At 41.1% G+C, this 19,933-nt stretch overlaps 1 protein-coding gene across 2 annotated transcripts in view; it reads left to right on the top strand.

The window, feature by feature from the left end:
- pals1a (protein associated with LIN7 1, MAGUK p55 family member a) overlaps positions 1-19,933 on the top strand; it is a 32,713-nt gene that overhangs the window by 953 nt on the left and 11,827 nt on the right. For both annotated transcript variants that reach the window (XM_076106952.1, XM_076106953.1), the window contains exons 2-7: positions 11,762-12,060; positions 15,488-15,665; positions 16,185-16,285; positions 17,643-17,750; positions 19,314-19,391; positions 19,499-19,639. In XM_076106952.1, the coding sequence (XP_075963067.1) occupies positions 11,866-12,060; positions 15,488-15,665; positions 16,185-16,285; positions 17,643-17,750; positions 19,314-19,391; positions 19,499-19,639 (801 nt within the window). In that variant the 5' untranslated portion in view covers positions 11,762-11,865. The remainder of the gene's footprint in view (positions 1-11,761; positions 12,061-15,487; positions 15,666-16,184; positions 16,286-17,642; positions 17,751-19,313; positions 19,392-19,498; positions 19,640-19,933) is intronic.

Below are 19,933 nucleotides of genomic sequence, written 5' to 3'. Positions count from 1 at the left end.
AAATGTTACTAAAAGCTGCATTAATGGCAAACATGTTGAGTGACCTATCTAAATTCTATTTCTTTATGTTTCCCTGTGTTTTCATCTGATTTCAAACTACCCATGTATAAATATGTCTCTGACACAAACGTTATGGCTGGAATGGAAACAAGGAGCACACAAGTTTGAATTAACACAGCCTGAGATGTAAAGACTGTGGAGGAGAAAGTGAAACATGTTGTCACAGGGCGCTGTCTTCACATCATGGTATGAATTATTCTCCCCTTGCTGTGTCATGCTGGGTGCCAGCACGGTTTTGATGATCTATTCTCATTTGCAATGTTGGTTTGACTGCTCACGTATCCGGGTGGTGTGTTGTGTTTTGGGGGAAGCTTACACTCTCTTAAACTTAAACAAACACTGTTGTAGTGACAACTGACAGATTCCCTTTAGATGAAGAGAAGGAACAGCATGTTGTCTTGCACAGCTGGAGTGTGCGAGACAAGACAGTGAAAGACAACAGACATTGAGCAGATCAATTACACACTTAACCACAGGTATTAACAGATTTATTTAGTGTTCTTTATAATCTGCTGGATTTGGGGAACAAACACGTATTGGCTAGTTGGATTTAGACTGTATTTTAAATTGATATTGTCTATTACGTAATGTGTTTTGGTTCCAGTATGAGTGTGCCATAGCATGAGGACTGTCTGTGTAGAATGTAACCTAAAAGGGTGGGTTTTTTGTTATGTTACACAGTGGCGGGCTTATTAGCGGTTGATACGTTGCTGACAAGTTTGGACTTGAGCCTCAGTTAATGACTCACTTTAAAAAAGAAAAACTAAAGTACAGAAGGAGTTCCAATTTGTTATTACAGATGTTGACAAACTACATAATTTGCAAATGAAAATAGGTAATAAATTGCAATGTTTGATATCGCAAAAGCTATCGCAAAATTGCAATAATATTGTATCGGGACAATATTGTGATAATATTGTATTGTGACTTAGGTATCGTGACAATATTGTATTGTGACTTGGGTATCGTGATAACATCGTATTGCGACTTAGGTATATTGATAACATCGTATTGCGATTTAGGTATATTGATAACATCGTATTGCGACTTAGGTATATTGATAACATCGTATTGCGATTTAGGTATATTGATAACATCGTATTGTGACTTAGGTATATTGATAACATCGTATTGTGATTTAGGTATATTGATAACATCGTATTGCGATTTAGGTATATTGATAACATCGTATTGTGACTTAGGTATATTGATAACATCGTATTGTGATTTAGGTATATTGATAACATCGTATTGTGATTTAGGTATATTGATAACATCGTATCGTGACTTAGGTATATTGATAACATCGTATCGTGACTTAGGTATATTGATAACATCGTATCGTGATTTAGGTATATTGATAACATCGTATCGTGATTTAGGTATATTGATAACATCGTATTGTGATTTAGGTATATTGATAACATCGTATTGTCATTTAGGTATATTGATAACATCGTATTGTGATTTAAGTATATTGGTAACATCGTAGCGTGACCTGGGTATCGTGGTAACATCGTAGCGTGACCTGGGTATCGTGACAACATCGTAGGGTGACGTGGGTATCGTGACAACATCGTAGCGTGACTTGGGTATCGTGACAACATCGTAGCGTGACTTGGGTATCGTGACAACATCGTAGCGTGACTTGGGTATCGTGACAACATCGTAGCGTGACTTGGGTATCGTGACAACATCGTAGCGTGACTTGGGTATCGTGACAACATCGTAGCGTGACTTGGGTATCGTGACAACATCGTAGCGTGACTTGGGTATCGTGACAACATCGTAGCGTGACTTGGGTATCGTGACAACATCGTAGCGTGACTTGGGTATCGTGACAACATCGTAGCGTGACTTGGGTATCGTGACAACATCGTAGCGTGACTTGGGTATCGTGACAACATTGTATCTTGGGGCCTATTTATTTCCTATTGCTTTCATCAGCAGATGAGAAGCCTTTTATGTGTGTCAGTTATTGAAGTGAAAATAGTATTTTTTTGTAGAATGTGGTACTACAAAATGATAAATACATTTTTATAGGCTAGGAGTAAGATTGTTGATACATAGAAGGAATGTCTAACTAGCCAGGTACCTTCCCTATAGTTATAGGCAGTCAGCCGCTGAGCTACAGGTGCATGTGGTTCATGTCTATAGTGTATAGTATACCGTGTAGGACAGTATGTGAACGGTGCTCTAAAGCTCTGAACTGACCTTTAGATAGGCTCTGATGCAGGTACGATGTTGCATCGCTATGGCCGTGAGTTTTACTTCAACACACTGTGCGCTAGAGGTGCACAGAGGTGAGGACAGGCACATTGGGCCACAGGCCAGCAAAATACACAAGTCCTCTGTTCTCTGGAATGCTCTCTCCATCCCTCTCTCATTCTCACTCCACTTCTCTGACCTGATTGGGACCCAAAGCTAGGCCGCTGCTAAATGAAAATGTGTCACCAAATCAGGGTTAGACAAGCACACTGGGGTTGATATACTAGTGGTGTAATGGATCACAGATCGATCCGTGATCGGTTCGGATCACCCCTCCCGGTTCGGATCACATGTGAACAGCGGATCAATTGAGTATTTATTTTTTTTACAGTTTAATCATCATAGTGTGTAATAAAGTTTTACTGCTGCTGTTCCTTTTCAAGTAACAAGTCCCTGAATATCAATGCAAAGTGTCAGTGAACAGATATAAAGCAGTAGTGTGTTCACGTGAATGGAGCAGGTTAGAAGCATTTAACGGTGAAAGTCATGGCGAGCGGAGGAACTTGAGAAGCTCCCGGCGTCATTTAAGTCTCAAGTTTTGGAGCATTTAACTTCTAATGACGGATGAGGGTGGTGGACAAAACCGTTACGGTATGTAGGCGTTGTTTAGAGAGAAACGCATAACATACGACAACAGCAATACATCGGGCATGTCCACACGTATGAAGAGACACCATGCCGGTCTGTCAATGGCGGGGGACACTCCGGTGTGGAAAACAAAGGATTTCAAAATCTGGTTAAAGTGCTTGAGCCACGCTACGAAATCCCCTCACACACCCACTTCAGTATGAATATCGTTCCTCTATGAAGAGCAAAAGACTGACCACTCACTTCATCACGGAGGAGATTCATCATCCGGTGCTGCAGACACGCCCCCTCTGTGAGAGTCACACAGACAGGTGCTGTAGACACGCCCCCTCTGGGATAATCACACAGACACACACCTGGTGCAGGTGCTGACAGAAGCAGTAGAGTGGAAGCTAGACAGGCCCAATAGCAATATCCCAGTCTACCCTCTCCCCAGACAATGGAGATATTCTCATCTTTTTGAAAACAAATGTAAAGTTATAGACGATTTCACAGTAATGGTAAACATTATTGCAGTATATTTGAATGACATAACCTGACAGGAAGTACACATAGACCCAAGTTGTTGCCTTGCAGTTCAGGTCAGTGGAAGCTAGCTCACTGGCTGTTTCTTTCTTTCAATATTGATCAAAGGACGAGGGCATCAGCATACCTCATGTTGCACTTAACAGAAACTTAACAGAATTGAGTATTCTTTAATGTTCATTTTGTTTCAAATTGGACATCTTCAATATCTTTGTTTTTATGTAAGCCCAAAGTTCTTTGCTTTAAGTGTTCTTGAAGTTCTTTAATTAATAAATGGAAAGCAAAGTTATATTTGACTCCTCCCCTTTTCTTTGCTGATCAGAACCGTGAGGTTTGTGATCCGTTGCACCCCTAGTTGATACTGTCACCTGGTCAGTGTCGTCCACCTTGGATATGATGGCGGTTCTTTCCTGGCTTGTCAGTGTGCAGAATTCTAGTGTGCTGTTTGGGCATTGGTTAGCAGTTTCAGTCAGTCAGTCAGTGAAACCTGCCTCAGCCAGCCGAAACAATGGGTTACGCGGTCAAGTCGTCTTAAGGAACTGACTTTCAGTAGATTACTTATTCTAAAAAAAAAAAACAACAACAACATACACACTAATGGCCATACAGCCAAATTAGAGCAGGCATTTACCCTTAAATAGTATGTTTCCTTTCATATTTACTGCACCATTACTTCATAGCTGAAAACTTTCCCGCTTAAAGTATGTCAAAAGTTTTTCAGAACATTGACGAAAGTTTATTGAAATCTGTCCTCAATGTTCATCTTTTCAAATCCAGTGCATCATAAATTCCTTTAAGTACTTAAATAGAAACCCAGCTTGTGTCTGTATTCCCCCCTCTCTCCCTCATTTTGGCTTTTTTTTCTCTTTCCGTGGTACAGGGTGGTACAGCCCTTTTTAAGTGTAAGTGTGTGTGTACTGTTAAACACAAGAAGATAAGAGGCAGCTCTGCTTCTGCTCCCAGTGACATTCACAGTTCACACAGACTGACTGCTGAACCCCCTCTTTGTGTCAGATAATGTTGGTTTAAGAGTTGCAGGGACACTGCATCTTGTACTAAACATACTGTTAAATTGATCAGACATTGTACGGATTAAGCCTGATTTCAACCCAGAAGTGGTTGCCCTTGACACATTTTAGAATCGGGCTAGATTCCTGGCAGAAGCGTTTGAGGGGGGTCATGACGTCTGATTATTTGCCTGAACGATCAACAATCCGACTCTCCCACAAACGTTATCATCAGGTCCAAAATTAATTTTGTTTTAAAAGTTATTTTTAAGTTGGACACCATGAAATGCATTTGCTAAAAAAATGAAGTTATCGAAGGTAACTATTGCAGAAGTGTTTTGGCATGCAAACCGAGAAGTTGTAATGGTATTTTAACCCTGACGTCGATGATGCTTGTATTCCCCTTTTTAAACTTGAGTGCTTGAGCTGCTGACACATTTGACATTTTCAGCTCCGACGGGGATGTTATTGGGGCGCACGGTGAAGTAATTAATTTCAGGAGTAATGCGTTTCCACACAATGTTTTTCTTATTCATATCTGGCAGCTCGTTAAATATCGTAGAGAAGCTTTTGGCCGCTGCAGTCAGCTTTTTTCTCTATTTAGTTTTGACTACTTCTATTTAATTGAGTGAAGTAGAAAACAACTCTGATTTGGTTGTCTTCCATGTTAGACATCAGACGACATGAAGTTTAACCTTTCTCACCTCACATTATCTATTTTGCACTGACCTTGAACGCCACACTGTCACACCTGTGTTTGAGTCTGTATGTACACGGAGTGTCATTGTTTTTTTCTTAGAAAATGTGTTTCTTGGGCCACATCTCTAGTCCAAATGGCAGCCCTTAGAGATCTTGCAGTGTCCCCAACCCTTCCATCCAAGAGCTTTTTTTGCTGACACACATGCATACACACATTCATACATGCACACCAGGGGGTAAGCTGTGGCAGCAGATAGTGGTGTGTGTGTGTGTGTGTGGGGGGTTGTCATGTTGGGTTGTAGCTATCAACCCTCGATGTGTTTCTTTAGGGATGTGCAGTCCAGCAGACGTTCAGATGGTCTTATTTTACTAGCCTCTGGTCTGAGGGCAGAGATCCAGTAGGAATCGAACGCAGGTCAGCCGTACTGGGTAGCAGAAGCCGAACCCCAACATCTACAGCACATTCAGCCAGCAGCTTTCAAGTCACAATGTATGGATCACCACTCTAAGTAGGTCACGGATCCGTTTGTGCTAGCTTTCCACATCATGAGACATAAAGTATTTTAATGAGCCTGTCTCTGAGTAGGAGAAATACAGTTCATTTGTAGGCTTAATAAATGCGTGTACGGACACTCTCAACCTGTCAGTTTCCAAAAGGGAACTAGGCTTAGGCTTGCACAGTATCATGGGTACATTTAAACGTGTGATTAGACAATCTGTCAGCAGTGCCAAGGATTTTTCCCCTTCCAGGGAATCTAAGCTTCTTGAAAATGTTGCGTACAGTAAATGAGGCTCTGCATACCATTCAGGTGTTTTCAGTTACTCCAGCTGATTAGAGCTGGAAGTTAGGAGGGACTTACCTCTGCTGACTTCCCCAAACTCACAAGTTGTGTCTAACGTTTCCTTCATCAAAACATATTTTGATATTTGAATCCTGCGTTGTTTATATTTTGTTCCTTTGTTGGTGCACTGCTACGCTTTGCTAGTTACTGCTGCCAACTTTACACTGACACGTCTAAATGGAATGCAGCCATCATTGTTATTAATAACACCTGTGTTTTTCCTACGATGTCAAAAGAGGCTATTAGCACGTTCTGTGTACAATTAGTATGTAGTACGGAATTAGGACATGGCAGCAGTTTGATGCACATATCGTATCAAACATTATTCTATATATATATCTATCTATATATCTATATATATATCTATATCTATATCTATATATATATATATCTATATCTATATATATATCTATATCTATATATCTATATCTATATCTATATATATATATATCTATATATCTATATATCTATATATATATATATATATCTATATATTAGGAATTAGGACACGGCAATAATGTCATAAAGCAGTAAAAGGTACAACAAATGAATATGTAAGTTTGAGGGCGATGTAACACGATGTGTACGTGAGAAGAGGTGTGATTAGCAAACCAAAGAGAAAACACGTGTGTTAATGAACCATGGGTGTGTGGGGGCTTCATGCCTGTACATTAGGTTTGTTTTAATGGACGTCGGTGCTCTATGACGCAATGCATTTTCACTCTAAACCATTGTTTCACAACTGCTCACCAACAGTTTTTCCCTTATATTTTAGTTTTCAAATTGAACTTAGATTTACGCCAGAGAAGAATTCAAATATCTTCCTGGAAGCCGATGATAACAAGGTGCTAACCAGTAAGTGACCCATGTCCATGTTTCCTGTGGTTATCCCCAGGCTGTTTGTATCTTTTTTTAGTAGCTAGTAATCCATCAGGGTGATTTCCAATCCTTTGTGTTTTCCTTGCTTCAGTCCTGGCCCTCCAGAGGAGCTGTTTAAATCCTCCTGCACTTACATCTGCTCACTGATGTCTGAGCATCACATACTGACCACTCAGGCCTGGGTCACTGGCTCTCAGACAGAAGCCTCATTCTAGGGTTTGTTATTGTTATTTTACAATACATAAAGTGTGTGTCAATCTGTCTATCTAGGACTGCACAATGAAATAGGACAAGCTGTATAAAAGTAGTGCTAAAGAAAGAAGAAAAAGGAAAATTTATTTATATTGTATATCTATTTGTACATTGTTTAAACTGGTGCGCTTCAATTTTTTATTTAGGTGCACTAGTGCTGGGCTCAACCGGTATACCGGTTTTAATTTCCCATATTACATTCATTTTTCACACACGCCATGAAAAATAACATAGCCGAAACAACTGCTGTCACTCTTCAACAGGCAGCTAAATATATTATTCGCCGCTAAGAAGGCTACAGTCGGAGCTAGTTGTCTTAACTGTATTGAGAGGGACCTCTAATCATGGTTATAACTTTATAACACAACAATTAATAACCCACAACTAACGGGGCAAAACACCACGACACAACAGTTTGTGACTAATAAACAATTTGTAACACTAATAATTGTACATTTATAAAATTACAACGCCGAACGGCATGCTGGGTACAGCTCGCTAGCTAGCCCGCTAACAACAGTTTGTAAACAGCTGGGAGAGGCTCCGTCTCTACAGTAACGTTATATTAAAGAACAGAGCATTGCATATGACAAGAAAAGCAAGCGGTGTAGCGACATTACGAACGCAATAACGATCCAGCTATGCAAGGACATGGTAAGCAAAGCCTTTATACATGATGACATTAACATATTTTTATATTCTATGTACTCCTGACAGTAGAGTAAGCCACTATAAACCTATATAAAAACAGTCAAGAGAAAAAAAAAAATACTGTGAAACCGCCAGAATCTTAAAAAATACCGTGATACACATTTTTGGTCATACCGTCCAGCACTCGGGTGCACCCACATTTTTATGTCTGCCAAAGCTGTTGGGTCTGGGTTAGGCATGTTACAGAGGACAGGTGGTGGAGCGGTTAACTTACCGAAGATGTTGGGACTGGGCTGGGCCTCTCAGGACCGAGTACAGGTGTAACAGGCACCGACAAATAGTTCTCTTCATTTTGAAATATTAGTATGTTTAAGGTTGTGATGTCACTCATACACACAATTTACAAATATATAGTGTAATCGGTGTGACTCGATATGAGTGTTTTAAACTTTGGTTTTAGTAGGAATAAGGGTAGTGGTATTGTAATGTGCATAAGCAGCGTAACAGAATGTTCTATGTCATTGTGGTGGAATGCGGAGGATGACGTTGCAAGTTTTCTTGGCTTCCAGTCACCTGCTCCTCAGTCAAGTGGCTGCATTTAAAGTTTTGCTTGGTCAAACCTGTTTTGGAGAAGTTGGGGAATATTTCTCTTTTGACCTCCTACATAAACTTTTAATTTTAAGACGGAGAACAGTGGAGAGCATTTTAGGGCACAGACTTTAATATCTAGTAATTTTGGATTTGGACAATCCAAAATGTAATAATGTATTGCATGTTTTTGTTTTCATTATTTTAAATTAAAAATCATTTTGGGTTGGAAATTGGAGATGGACTGAACTAAGTCTCATTTGTATTATAAGGCCTATATTCCAGCGTAAATACAAAGGTAAAACGAGTCCAACATGGATTTCCGGAGGATTGTTCAGTGATTTCATGTCTCCTGGTGGGATAGACATATTTGTCTGCTGGACCTGAGGCAGAGAAACTCTTTGGTGCTGGAAAAGCAGGATGTGCGCAAGCTTGTTGTTTATACTGATATTTGTCACGGTTGATGCATGCTTAAAATGGAATGGACGAAAATGTCAAAAGTGCGTTTTTTGTAGACCCAACACATGAATGAGACTGCAGTTGTTTTGGGCTGTTTTGTAACTCCTCCAATTTCGATATAAAAACTGTAAGGGGCTTTTGACTTGCACTGGCATGCTTGGTGTTCAAGTGGCGACGTAAGTAAGAGGGCTTCAGACAGCTGTTAGCCAGAACCTCACTGCACACCACGCACTGTGGCTTTGGGCAGTCTGCATTGCCAATCCAAGTGAAGCCCAGACCAGATCATTTTCATCATATTTCCTCTTTTTTTTTCCAGTCTGATGCTCACTCTCATTCCCTCTTCTTTCACCTTGACTCCGCGATGGGCCTATGTGCTCCCGATTTGTCTGTACTATCCCTTCCTCCTTTTCGGTCTCTGTCTCATCTTTCTCTGACTCCCGTTCGATTTATTCTCCCGGTCTCTCCCCAAAGCACCTCTCCGTTTCTCTCGCCTCTGATTCCTCACTCTCTCTCTCTGTCCCTCTCCTCTTTTATGACTGATAGCTTCAGATGTCCCACCTGACAGTTTCCCAGATTTCAGCCAATTTAGCATATTTGCATGAACGTTGCTGAATGAATGAAGTTAGCTGTTAGCTGAGGTTAGCTGCACAAGCTAGGCTAGCTAGTGTGTACGTAAAAGACTGGCAAGCAGGAGCTGAAGTGCATTTATTTATTAAATTGTAAGTTTTTAATTTTAAATTGAAAACTTACAAAGGGAATTTTTATAATTCATGTTTTTATTTTGTGAAAAATCCCACTTACATTTTTTTAAAATTATATTTAATAATAATTATTACACCATTAGACCACCATTACATTTTTCCTCTCGCGCACCCCCTAGAGGCAGCTCGCGCACCCCTGGACCACACTTTGGGAATCCCTGCTCTAGTACACTGTACGATAATGCTGACTTCATGTGGAGTTCACCACATGTCCAACAACTGTTAACTCTCACTGGGACAGCCGAAACATAATGGGTCAGGTGACGCTGATGATGCTGATTGGTGTTACATTTCAAGGCTTCCCCGTGGTCAGTGCGAACACACTGAGAATGAGTAGTGTTTTGATGGTACACACACACTCCCTTCCCCCATCAGTGGAATTTTGTTCCCAAGGCTGCCTGGCATTCCTCACTGCTTCATCATGGGACCTTTGGTGTGGGTGTGTGTGTGTGGGGGGGGGGGGGGTCCTGCTTGTAAGAGATAACATATCAACATGCTGTTATTGTGGCAGTGAAAGATAAGGCATCCATCTGTCTCACCTGTTTATTTTTACCTCACTTACCCTCTCCTGTCTCTCCCTCTAGTTTCTCATCCATCTACTCTTCCCTCCCGTGTGTGTGGCGGGGGGACCACCCGGCTGCTGAGAAAGCCGTTGCCATGGTTATGGGTGGAGAGTGGGGGAGGGTTGTTATGACGTGGTTGTCTCTGAGCTACTAGAGAAAGCGTGGTAGACTAACCAAGATGGAGAGAAAGTGACTTAGTCATAAATGGTGGTGTTGAACTAGTCTGTTAGTCAGTGTACCAATGAATCTGTTACTGTCAGCCTGTGAACCACTTGCTCATTTAGCACCATGTCCTGTTGTGATGGAGCAGTCCCTAGTCTCATCCAGTCAGTTTATCAACCAGCACCTAAACCAGTGGGGACGCTCAGAAAATCAGTAAGACATTATAGCTGTCATGAACTGGCAGGCAGTCCACAAGTTTGGTGGCAGTTTAAAGGGTGATTGTGGTTTATCACAACATTCTTTTCTTATGGTTTTAGCCATCTTGAATAAGTGTAATTTGCAAAAAATTAGTGAAATCACCTGTGTGGGTGGAGCAAATTGGGAGAAAAAAAGAATCAACAGATTAATTGATAATTTAAAAAAGTAATGTTGTTGGATTTATAAGCCCTGAAACTCAACTGTATCCCCTCATAATAAGTGCCGGGGTCACATGAATACAAAGCTTTCCAACAAAGTAATGCATGTTATTTCCCATGAGAAACGTAGTGTATTTCTGTTTTTCTATTTGCTCTCCTCACAGGTTTAAAATGTTTGAAAAAAAAAAGGAAAAAAAGTGATACATACATACTTCCTGTGTGGTTGTTTCCAGTCAAATCTGATCTAACCCACACTAACACTGATGAAGCAGATTGTCTTTTTTTTTTTTTTTTTTTTTTTTTTACTGTTAACTAACAAAATTTCTCGAAATTGGACCTTTGATTGTTGATTACAGGTTACATTTTTTGGGGCTATAATCTGCCTTGCTGACATGTCGCAGTAGAAAAAGCGCAGGTGAAAAAAAAAAAAAATGAATGGCTGAATTCCATTGTGTATGCTGGCTCACTGTCATGGCTGTCGGGCACTTGATCGTTCACGTTTTTCCTACTATGACGAGTCCAAATGTCAGCTACAGAAAGACCTTCTTTCAGCTGTTTCCACCAACTTTGTGTCATTTTGTATTATTCCTATTTTTACATTACACTCATCAAGTGGAGCGTTGAGATCTGGGAACGCCACGACAACACTAAAAAGTTTTACGTCCAAATAAAGCAGTTTAGATAATCAGGCTAAACTGTCATCTTGTTTAGGCCTGTAACCTCCCCCGCTTGTGTTGATACAGCTGTTAACTAGTTACGTAATTAGTGGCTCAGTCAGTCCACCGGTAAGTCGTGTGGTTTGTTTAAACACTCATTCCTTCTGTGTTGGATCAGTCATACCAGTCTGTTTACATCACAGGTCAATGGATACCTGATGCTTCACGAGACCTTGGTCTGATGTGTAACGGCCACTTCTTAATGGATATAAGGAAACCTCATATTATGCAGCTGTCTTCTAATCCATGTTTGAGGAATGTTGGGACGCAGAATGTCCCCAACTAGATTAATGACACACTTTTCTGCTTTTTCCACATGGTGAAGGTGTCATGGCCGCCCTGTTTACTGAGCTGCCCTCCTAGACCCACCTGATATCTAGATACACATACCGTAACATCCCTGCAATCCACACACGCCCAATCCAAGGGATGACGACCTCCCATCTGAACGGCCATGTCGCTGAGGCGGGAGGAGGAGGAGGAGGAGGAGGAGGAGGAGGAGACGAAGAGCCGAGGGGAGGACAGCAGCATCGGGAGATGGCCGTCGACTGTCCGGGAGAGCTGGGGAGTCGAACGCTGCCGGTCCGAAGGTCTGCACAGCTGGAGAGGATACGACAGCACCAGGTATGCACGCGCACTTAAACATTTTACATTAAAGCTGCAACAAACATGCAAGTTGTATTTATGTATAATGTGCTTTGAAAAACAACCATGGATGATTGAATTGATGTGCTGTGAAAACCTGGAATGGGAACAAACAAATAGAGTATGAATAAAAGTGTGCTACAGTATGTCAGTCACTACAGGGCAGTCTTTGCACTGGCTGACTTCACTAGAGCTGACAGCAGTGGTGGAAGTAACTTTACTCAGGTGATGTACTTAAGTACAACTCTAAGTTGCCTTGTACTTACTTCAGTATGCTATTTTAAACTTTCAATGCCCTAAATCTCACAATGAAATACTTTGCTTGATTTACTTGATTTGCAGTTCAGGAATTTAGAAATAAAACACATGATACACTTATAAGATATGATGAATTGTAAGAAAATTAACTACCCCAAATGTTTATACAATTAAAAATGAGCCTCACCTTGACTACCGTTCTGTGCGGTAGACCAATAGGGGCACACCTGTAAACATGGCAAAGAGAAAGAACAACTTAGTGTCACACTTCTGTAAAGTTGGGAGACTCACAACACACTGGTTTAGAAAAACTGATCAGTGTAAATAGCAGCAGTAGAGTCATATATAATCTGACTTTTGGTCCCTTGTATGGGTAAAGCTGGATCCTACATATCAAAACATTATAGCTCCTCTGTTCTTTCAGAACGCCCATTTCTTTGAAATACCATTCATACTAAATGAATCACGGTGGACGTCATCTTCTGCACACATGAAAAAAAAGACACTGCCAACCTTCACTGCTTCGTTACTATGAATGTTTCAGCTATATGTTCATTCATAAAAGCATGTTTACATCAGCAAACATTGATGCTGCCGTCAGACGAAACAGTGAACGCATAGCTGGGGCCTCATTCTTTGTGACCAGAGAGATGGTGTCTCAGCCAAGTTATTCAGTGTGGCTTTGTGGCACAAGGTTAGATGGACTGAGTGAGTGGGAGAGAGACAGGCAGACAGACAGTTATATGGACTGAGTGAGTGGGGGAGAGAGACAGACAGGAGGTCTAATGATCTTTCCTTGAATATCATGTGTGGATGTGTGTGTATGTGTGTAGAGACAGACAGACAGGAGGTCTAACAATGCCTTTGACTGAATATCTCCAAGTCGTGTGTGTAGAGAGAGAGAGAGCCTGCGTGCATGTGTGTAACTGGTTGCCATGGTGAGGACGCACCTGGTGTTAGAGGCAGACTGATTAAGAAACATTACAGTAAACAGTGATTTTGAACAAACCCCCTAACTCCTTTTAACAAATTAGCAGGAGTCTGAGTGCCAAAATATGGATACCGTGAGAAAGATAAGACTCTGGCAAACGCAGTAATGTGTTTTTAATGTTTGTGGTGTTAAAAATTTGAGCTCCAGAGCAATATACAAAACGGGTACCGTCTGCTTTCTTTGAGAAATGAGTGGTCAGGTTTAACATTGAGTCTAATGGAGCAGTTGGTTGGAGTTCATGTCGCTCTGCGGCTCTTTGAGCCAAATGTATAAGTCCGTTGGATTCCACAGACATCTGTGTGCGACAGCACAACATTTCCAAGCTTTTTGGCCAAAAATGGTGTATAAAGAGTAAAAATTGTGGGAGCTGGAGCAATTTGTTTGGAAAAATCACAGAAGATTTTCAAGCTCCGCTCCACTCTGACAGTTATGCTCTCACTCTAGCTCTTAACGAGCCGTGCAATACACACCCATTATAAAATCTGAAACAGACCCAACATTTTCCTGAAACTTAATCTGTGACTTCATGAAAACTGTGCTAGCTATCAAAATGCTCAGATTTTCCAGAAAATAGGTTGCACACTATTCCCGATCAGGCCGCACGTTTTGATGTATTTTTCACGCCGCTGTTGGCAACGCTGTGTGAGGAGAAGACTCTCATTATGTATGTATGTATGTATGTATGTATGTATATGTATGTATATGTATATGTGCATGCGTTCCCTCCCATCATTTCCAAAGGCTTCTCAAACAAAGATGTACATGTCCAGTACAGAAATGACGGTTGATTTGTGAACTGTCCATCACAAATACAAGATTCAATCCAAGAGTATGAATCTAAAATGCAGAAAAGAGAGAAGCGATATATCAATCGAACTTTAACGATACTACCGGTAACATCGGCAGTAGAAGCCACACTGTCAAAATTTATTGCGAAATTCAATGTTATCACCTAGTCCCACACTGTGAACATCTCGGCAAACAACAATGTTGTGTTAAAAGATTTGAGAAGAATATTGTGTGTGCAATTTGAATTGTGATTATTTTCTATAGTACTTTGGTCAACATAGTTTTAGATGTGGCTCACCAAGCATTAGCAAAGAGCTCCCTTGTTTCTAATAGATTCTGAACAAATATTGGTTGGTTGTTTTAAGGTCCTCCCAGGTTTCAGCTGGCCATCACCTCGATTATATAATGTGCAAAACAACCTTTCACTCAGCCAATTTCATTTCATAAAAAATTATACAGTGAAGTGTTCTTTTTAGTGCTGGGCAACGATTAAAATATTTAATCGCATGGATTTTTTGCGATTAATCGCATCGTTAGTTCAATAATGAATTCAAAAGTAGTGTATTGCGCACTTTTATTTTAAAAGTACTGCTATATGAACAAAAGGGCAATAACATTTGGTTCACGAGATGCAGGTAGCATGTTTTATACTTAATGTGAATATAATTCACACTTTGTTGGCATCTTATTCTGAAAACCGGATGTTCGTCTGAAGAAACCGGATGTTGTCTCACGTTAATCTTTCCGCTAACTTTCAAAGTCCTTCGCTCACTCCCGATCTGTGCCGTTTGAATGCGTTTACCGTGAATTTCAGCATATAGGTGCACTAAAATTACTGACTATAGGATGTATGCTGGCTTTTATCCCACTGTTCTTGTCATCCTCTTGTTGTTGTGTATATGTATTGTCTCTTGTCTTTCAATTTAAAAAAAATAAAAATAATATGATAAATTTAAAAAATAAGTTAACGTGCGATAAAATAATTGTCGGCGTTAATTAATGAATGCGTTAACGCGAAATTAACGCGTTAACTTGCCCAGCACTAGTTATTTTACTTAATACCAGGCTCAAAGATGGATTGCAGAAGATATGGATACTTGACAAATCATTAAACCACCACATATGACAAATGAGGTCATTTTGTTATTGGGCACTTTTGTTATACATACAAGTTTGATAACCAATTAATATTGGTTTTAGATCGGTAGATTATTCCATGTAAGAATTAGCATTTGAGCATCATGTTGTAAACTGTGAGTGCATCAAAGCAGAGAGGCTGGATGGTACAAGACTTCAACTGAGAAGTGAACGCCTTTTAAAAACCCCATTTCTATCCATGATGCATTTATGTGTCCGTACGTGTGTCAGGAGGATCTGCGTCGTCGCAGAGAGGAGGAGGGTCGGCAGCTGGACCTAAATGCCTCGCTCAGACTCAGGAAGCTCTCCCAGCATCCCCACATCGGCATCGACAACCCCACATTCCTGCAAGACTCGCACACATCGCAGCAGCTGCCGCTCGGCAGCCAGCACACACACGCACTGCTGGGTGAACACACACACACACACACACACACACAAAGGACAGTAGAATTACAGATCATTGATGTAATTAATGAAGCTCTCAGAGTGAAAGGACATAATAAAGAGGTAGAGGTGATAAGGGTGTTAAAACCTTGAAAATATGAAGGGATGAAGAAAAAGGAGTGGAGGGTGGTTCTCTCTCTGGGAGGGAAAGGAATGTAAAGAAGACTTGTCTGCCGTTAGGGAGGAAAATTCCTCTGGGAGGGAGAGAAGGACATGAGAGGCTCTTGAGGGCGACTTAATTAAATCTTTGTTACGGGTGGTAATGTTGACACACCGGCACACAAACAGGAACACAAGATGGGACGTCTTCTCTTAGAAATGAGATGCAGCCTCTCTCACACACACATTGGTCTGAAGCCAGGACAAGCAGGCTGTCTAAAGTGAATCTGTAATTTCGAGCCGATTACGTCTTTTCTCTTGTGTAGGCTGCTGTGTAAAAGTCAACGGTTATTAATGTGAGTTTGTGTATGTTTTCTTGCAGAGTTGGAGGAGTTGCTGCTGTCACTGAAGCAGGTCCGGGGCTGCCTGTCCGACCAGCAGAGTCAGAATGACGTCGAGCTGGTTCTTGCACTACTAAACAAGGTAATATGAAGGCAGTTGGATGGAGAGGGCTCTGAGTCAATAAGTAATTCCGGCCTCTGACGTAGAAGGGATTTACAAAGACGGAGCGGTGCGGTCACCACCGTCTGAGCTGGAGCATCCATGACAACAGGGCCCAACAAGATTTGTACAGTTGGAATGAATGATTCTGGATGGGGAGGGGGGGAGGCTGCAGGCTACAGATAGACAATTCAAATCGTTTTGTAACTGAAGCTACGGATGGGCTCTCTTTTGTGCCAGTATTAAATATTTCTTAAGTTGGATATTTTTTCTGCCCAACGGTAACAAATAATTCAGTGTCTCTCCCGGGATGCATCAGAAAGCTCTGAATGGCTCTTTGTGGCTGCAGGGACATTTCCAGGAATCTTTTTTTAGGAAATAGGAAAAGTGAAGGGACCTAGTTTTGGTTCCTGTCTATTGGTGACTAGTCAAACAAATATTAATGATCCACCAGTATATGATTGATTATTAGGCACACACTGCTAGAACAGTATAGTTCTAGCAGTGTTGCTGTTGCTTGGTAGAGTTGTCCTTTAGGCTTTATTAACTGTACAAATATGACACCAATGAACACAAAGCTGCTATTTCAAGTTTGGTTTGACTTAAATCATGTCCACACTAAGCCGGCTAAATCTGATAACAGAGTTTTTTTCCTGTCCGTTTTGGCCCTCTCGTCATACACCGCCGTTTTTACGTTACTGCCATCCAAAAGTAACTTGTTACTGTAACAGCGTTACCGACTGAGAAATCCCTATCAGTAGAGTCCTTTTGCGTTACTAAAGATGAAAACCAATTCCTCGTGCATGTGTTATATTGTCCCAGGGGTGCGCAGACTACTGTACACATGCCTTTGGAATGTATTGACGAGGGCTGTACAGAATAGTTCAAAGCTTTGAAGATTTATTACTAATAACTTGCTGATATACAAGCCGTTCTTGTGATACATGCGTGAAACAAATCCGCGCTCGCCCACCATTGTCACACAACTCTCGCTCGCCGCACTTCATACCATGTTGTTGTGAAAATATTTGTGAATTGGAATGATGGATGAGACGTAAAATGAGAAGAGCCGTCTGTGTGTGCCCTCCTGACTTTAGTCCAGGGCCACAGATGCACAGCGACGTCCCCGTGGCCCGGTCTGTCAGCCCTCGAGTTATCAAGACAAGTTTTGAAAACAGCAAATCAAAAACTTTCATGAATAGTTTATAAACTGAAACTCAGTCATATACAGTAACAAAAGTATTATAATTTCATTGCACTGTCGTTCCACTTTTAAGCAATGCAAATACAGGCATGGTGATGTGCAGATACTTACTGTGTTTTTTTTGTTCTCCTTTAGTCTGACTTCCAGTCAGCACTGAAGATCCATAATGCTGTGGCCACCAGCATGCACCGACCCTCTCCTCCATACCCACACACACACCAGGCACTTCAGCTGGCCATGGAGGTACATCGCAGCTTACTTCATTCACCATTTTCAATTCATGTCGCATCATGTTCAACCGACAGAAACTAACACACACACACACACACACACACAGTCCAGGTCAGCGAGTGTATACTGTAATAACAAGGTTGGAGACAGTGCAGCTCTGTTCAGTATCAATTAGAGTATCACACACACATTCTTGTCAGCCAACTCTTTTATGTTGCAATCACATTTTAAAACAACAGCCCGTTTATAATGAATGCTGCCATGGTCAGTTTTAGCTCAAACTTGAGTTGATTCATCAGAAGCAGAGAGCCAAAGCTGTTGGACTGACTGAAATGTTTTTAACTCTGTGAAGTGAGATCTTCTTATGGGTGACTACCAGGTGACACAGGGTTGAAGACAACCAGTTCAAGTGAAGGGGACATCCGGGATGCTAGTTGGATCAGTGCATCAGCTCTTTTCTCTGCCACAGAGTTGAGTCGGCGAGCTGTCGGAGCTATTCATGGCTCATTTCATTGGAATCTCAATAAAGAGCTGCACATTATTTCTGCTCCATGTTGGCATCTTCGCCCCTGCCCCGCTTTCAGCTTTCACATTACTTCCAGAAACATGTTCCATTGTCACTGATAACGAAGTGGAAAAGAAATGATAAGAAAATATAAACTGGCACGGTGGGCAGGGGAATTCAGGCACTCAAAATAAATAGTAAACTATTTTTACATTCTTACCCATTTTTGAAATAGGGGACAAAATTCACTGATTTTTTTTCTCTATTTTTACAAATATCCTCTAAAGACAATGCGCCTCATTCACCAACAGCTCTTAAGAATAATGTCCAATTGAAACAGTTTTTTTTACGTTGCTCCACCCCTCTTTAGACTTTCGTTTTGCCATTCTTGACTTAATTCTCTCACCTTTTTCTTTAAAATTTCTTTGTGTGCACACGGCCCTGCAGTCTCGTGTCCTTTCATGAGGACTGGCAGGATGTTTAACCGCTAATTAGGATCAACTGTGCTTTCACTTTACCGGGATAAGGGGATTCATCATTGTAAGAGCATTTCTGCATTTCAAGAACACATCTTGAATTAGACTTTTCTAAGGACCTTTCTCAAGAACAAATTGAAGTAAAAACTTGATGAATGTGGCTTATTATATCTATCTATCTATCTATCTAGAGCATAGATGGTTCCTGCCACATTTTAAACAAGCCTTTGTTCCATCAAATGCGTTGTTATTCCAACATGTTGTCTCCTTGTGGTTGTCATTTCACAGCTCCTCTCTTCTTCCTTGTCTCTCCATGATGTTAACTACCAGATTTGATCCAAATTTAGTTCTACGTTTTGGTGGTGGCCCAGACTGTTCAATTCCTGAACAATGTCAATTCTTCATAATCTGAGCCCATCTTTAGATGAACCCATAATTATCTTGAAGGGATTTTGTTCCATTGCAGTACAGCATAATGACACAAATAATCACTGTGTTATGTTCATAAACGGCTGCGCCTGCTATGTTGATATTACGCTAATATAATATACTTGTGATGATGCCAACGATGTTTTATGTCGCCACGGTTTCCAGACTAGCAGTCTCATCCAGTCAAGTCAGAACAAAGAGGGCCTGGAGCTCCACAGCCTGCTGTCAGACACACACATCCAGGTAGAGACATGAAAGCATTTATTAGCAAAGACACAAAAGAACCGTGTAGTGACAGTCATTGCTCCAGTCATATCGCTGAGGTGTGTGTGTGTGTGTGTGTGTGGCAGTCATTGCTCCTGGCCCATGACAGCGTAGCGGAGACGGAGATGCAGCCTGAGCCGCTGCCCTCCGAAGGAGAGACACTGACCCAGTGGGGAGGAGAGACTGTGAAGATAGTTCGCATTGAGAAAGCTCAGGACATACCACTGGTAAGACATCCCAACACAACTACAGTTCAGCTTCTAGTCCACTATCTTCAACTGCTCAGTGTCATTTTGATAGAGGGACTACGGGGGTCTTTCTGTGTAGAGTTTGCATGTGGGCTGCAGCTATCGATTATTTAAGTAATCAAGTATTTTACTGATCATTCCATCAATGAATCGAGTATCAATTAACAAAATACTAAACAGTAAATATACACAAGAGAAAATACGACTGAAGAACTACATTTTTAGAAAAATCAACATTTTATTGCTTTAATTGCACTCAATAAAATTATCTTT

The sequence above is a fragment of the Anarhichas minor genome, unplaced genomic scaffold (genome assembly GCF_050575085.1).
Source record: "Anarhichas minor isolate MPS153535 unplaced genomic scaffold, ASM5057508v1 ptg000037l, whole genome shotgun sequence".
Classification (NCBI taxonomy): domain Eukaryota; kingdom Metazoa; phylum Chordata; class Actinopteri; order Perciformes; family Anarhichadidae; genus Anarhichas; species Anarhichas minor.
The sequence above is the reverse complement of the archived record's forward strand: the minus strand, read 5'-3'. Positions and strand labels throughout refer to the sequence as shown.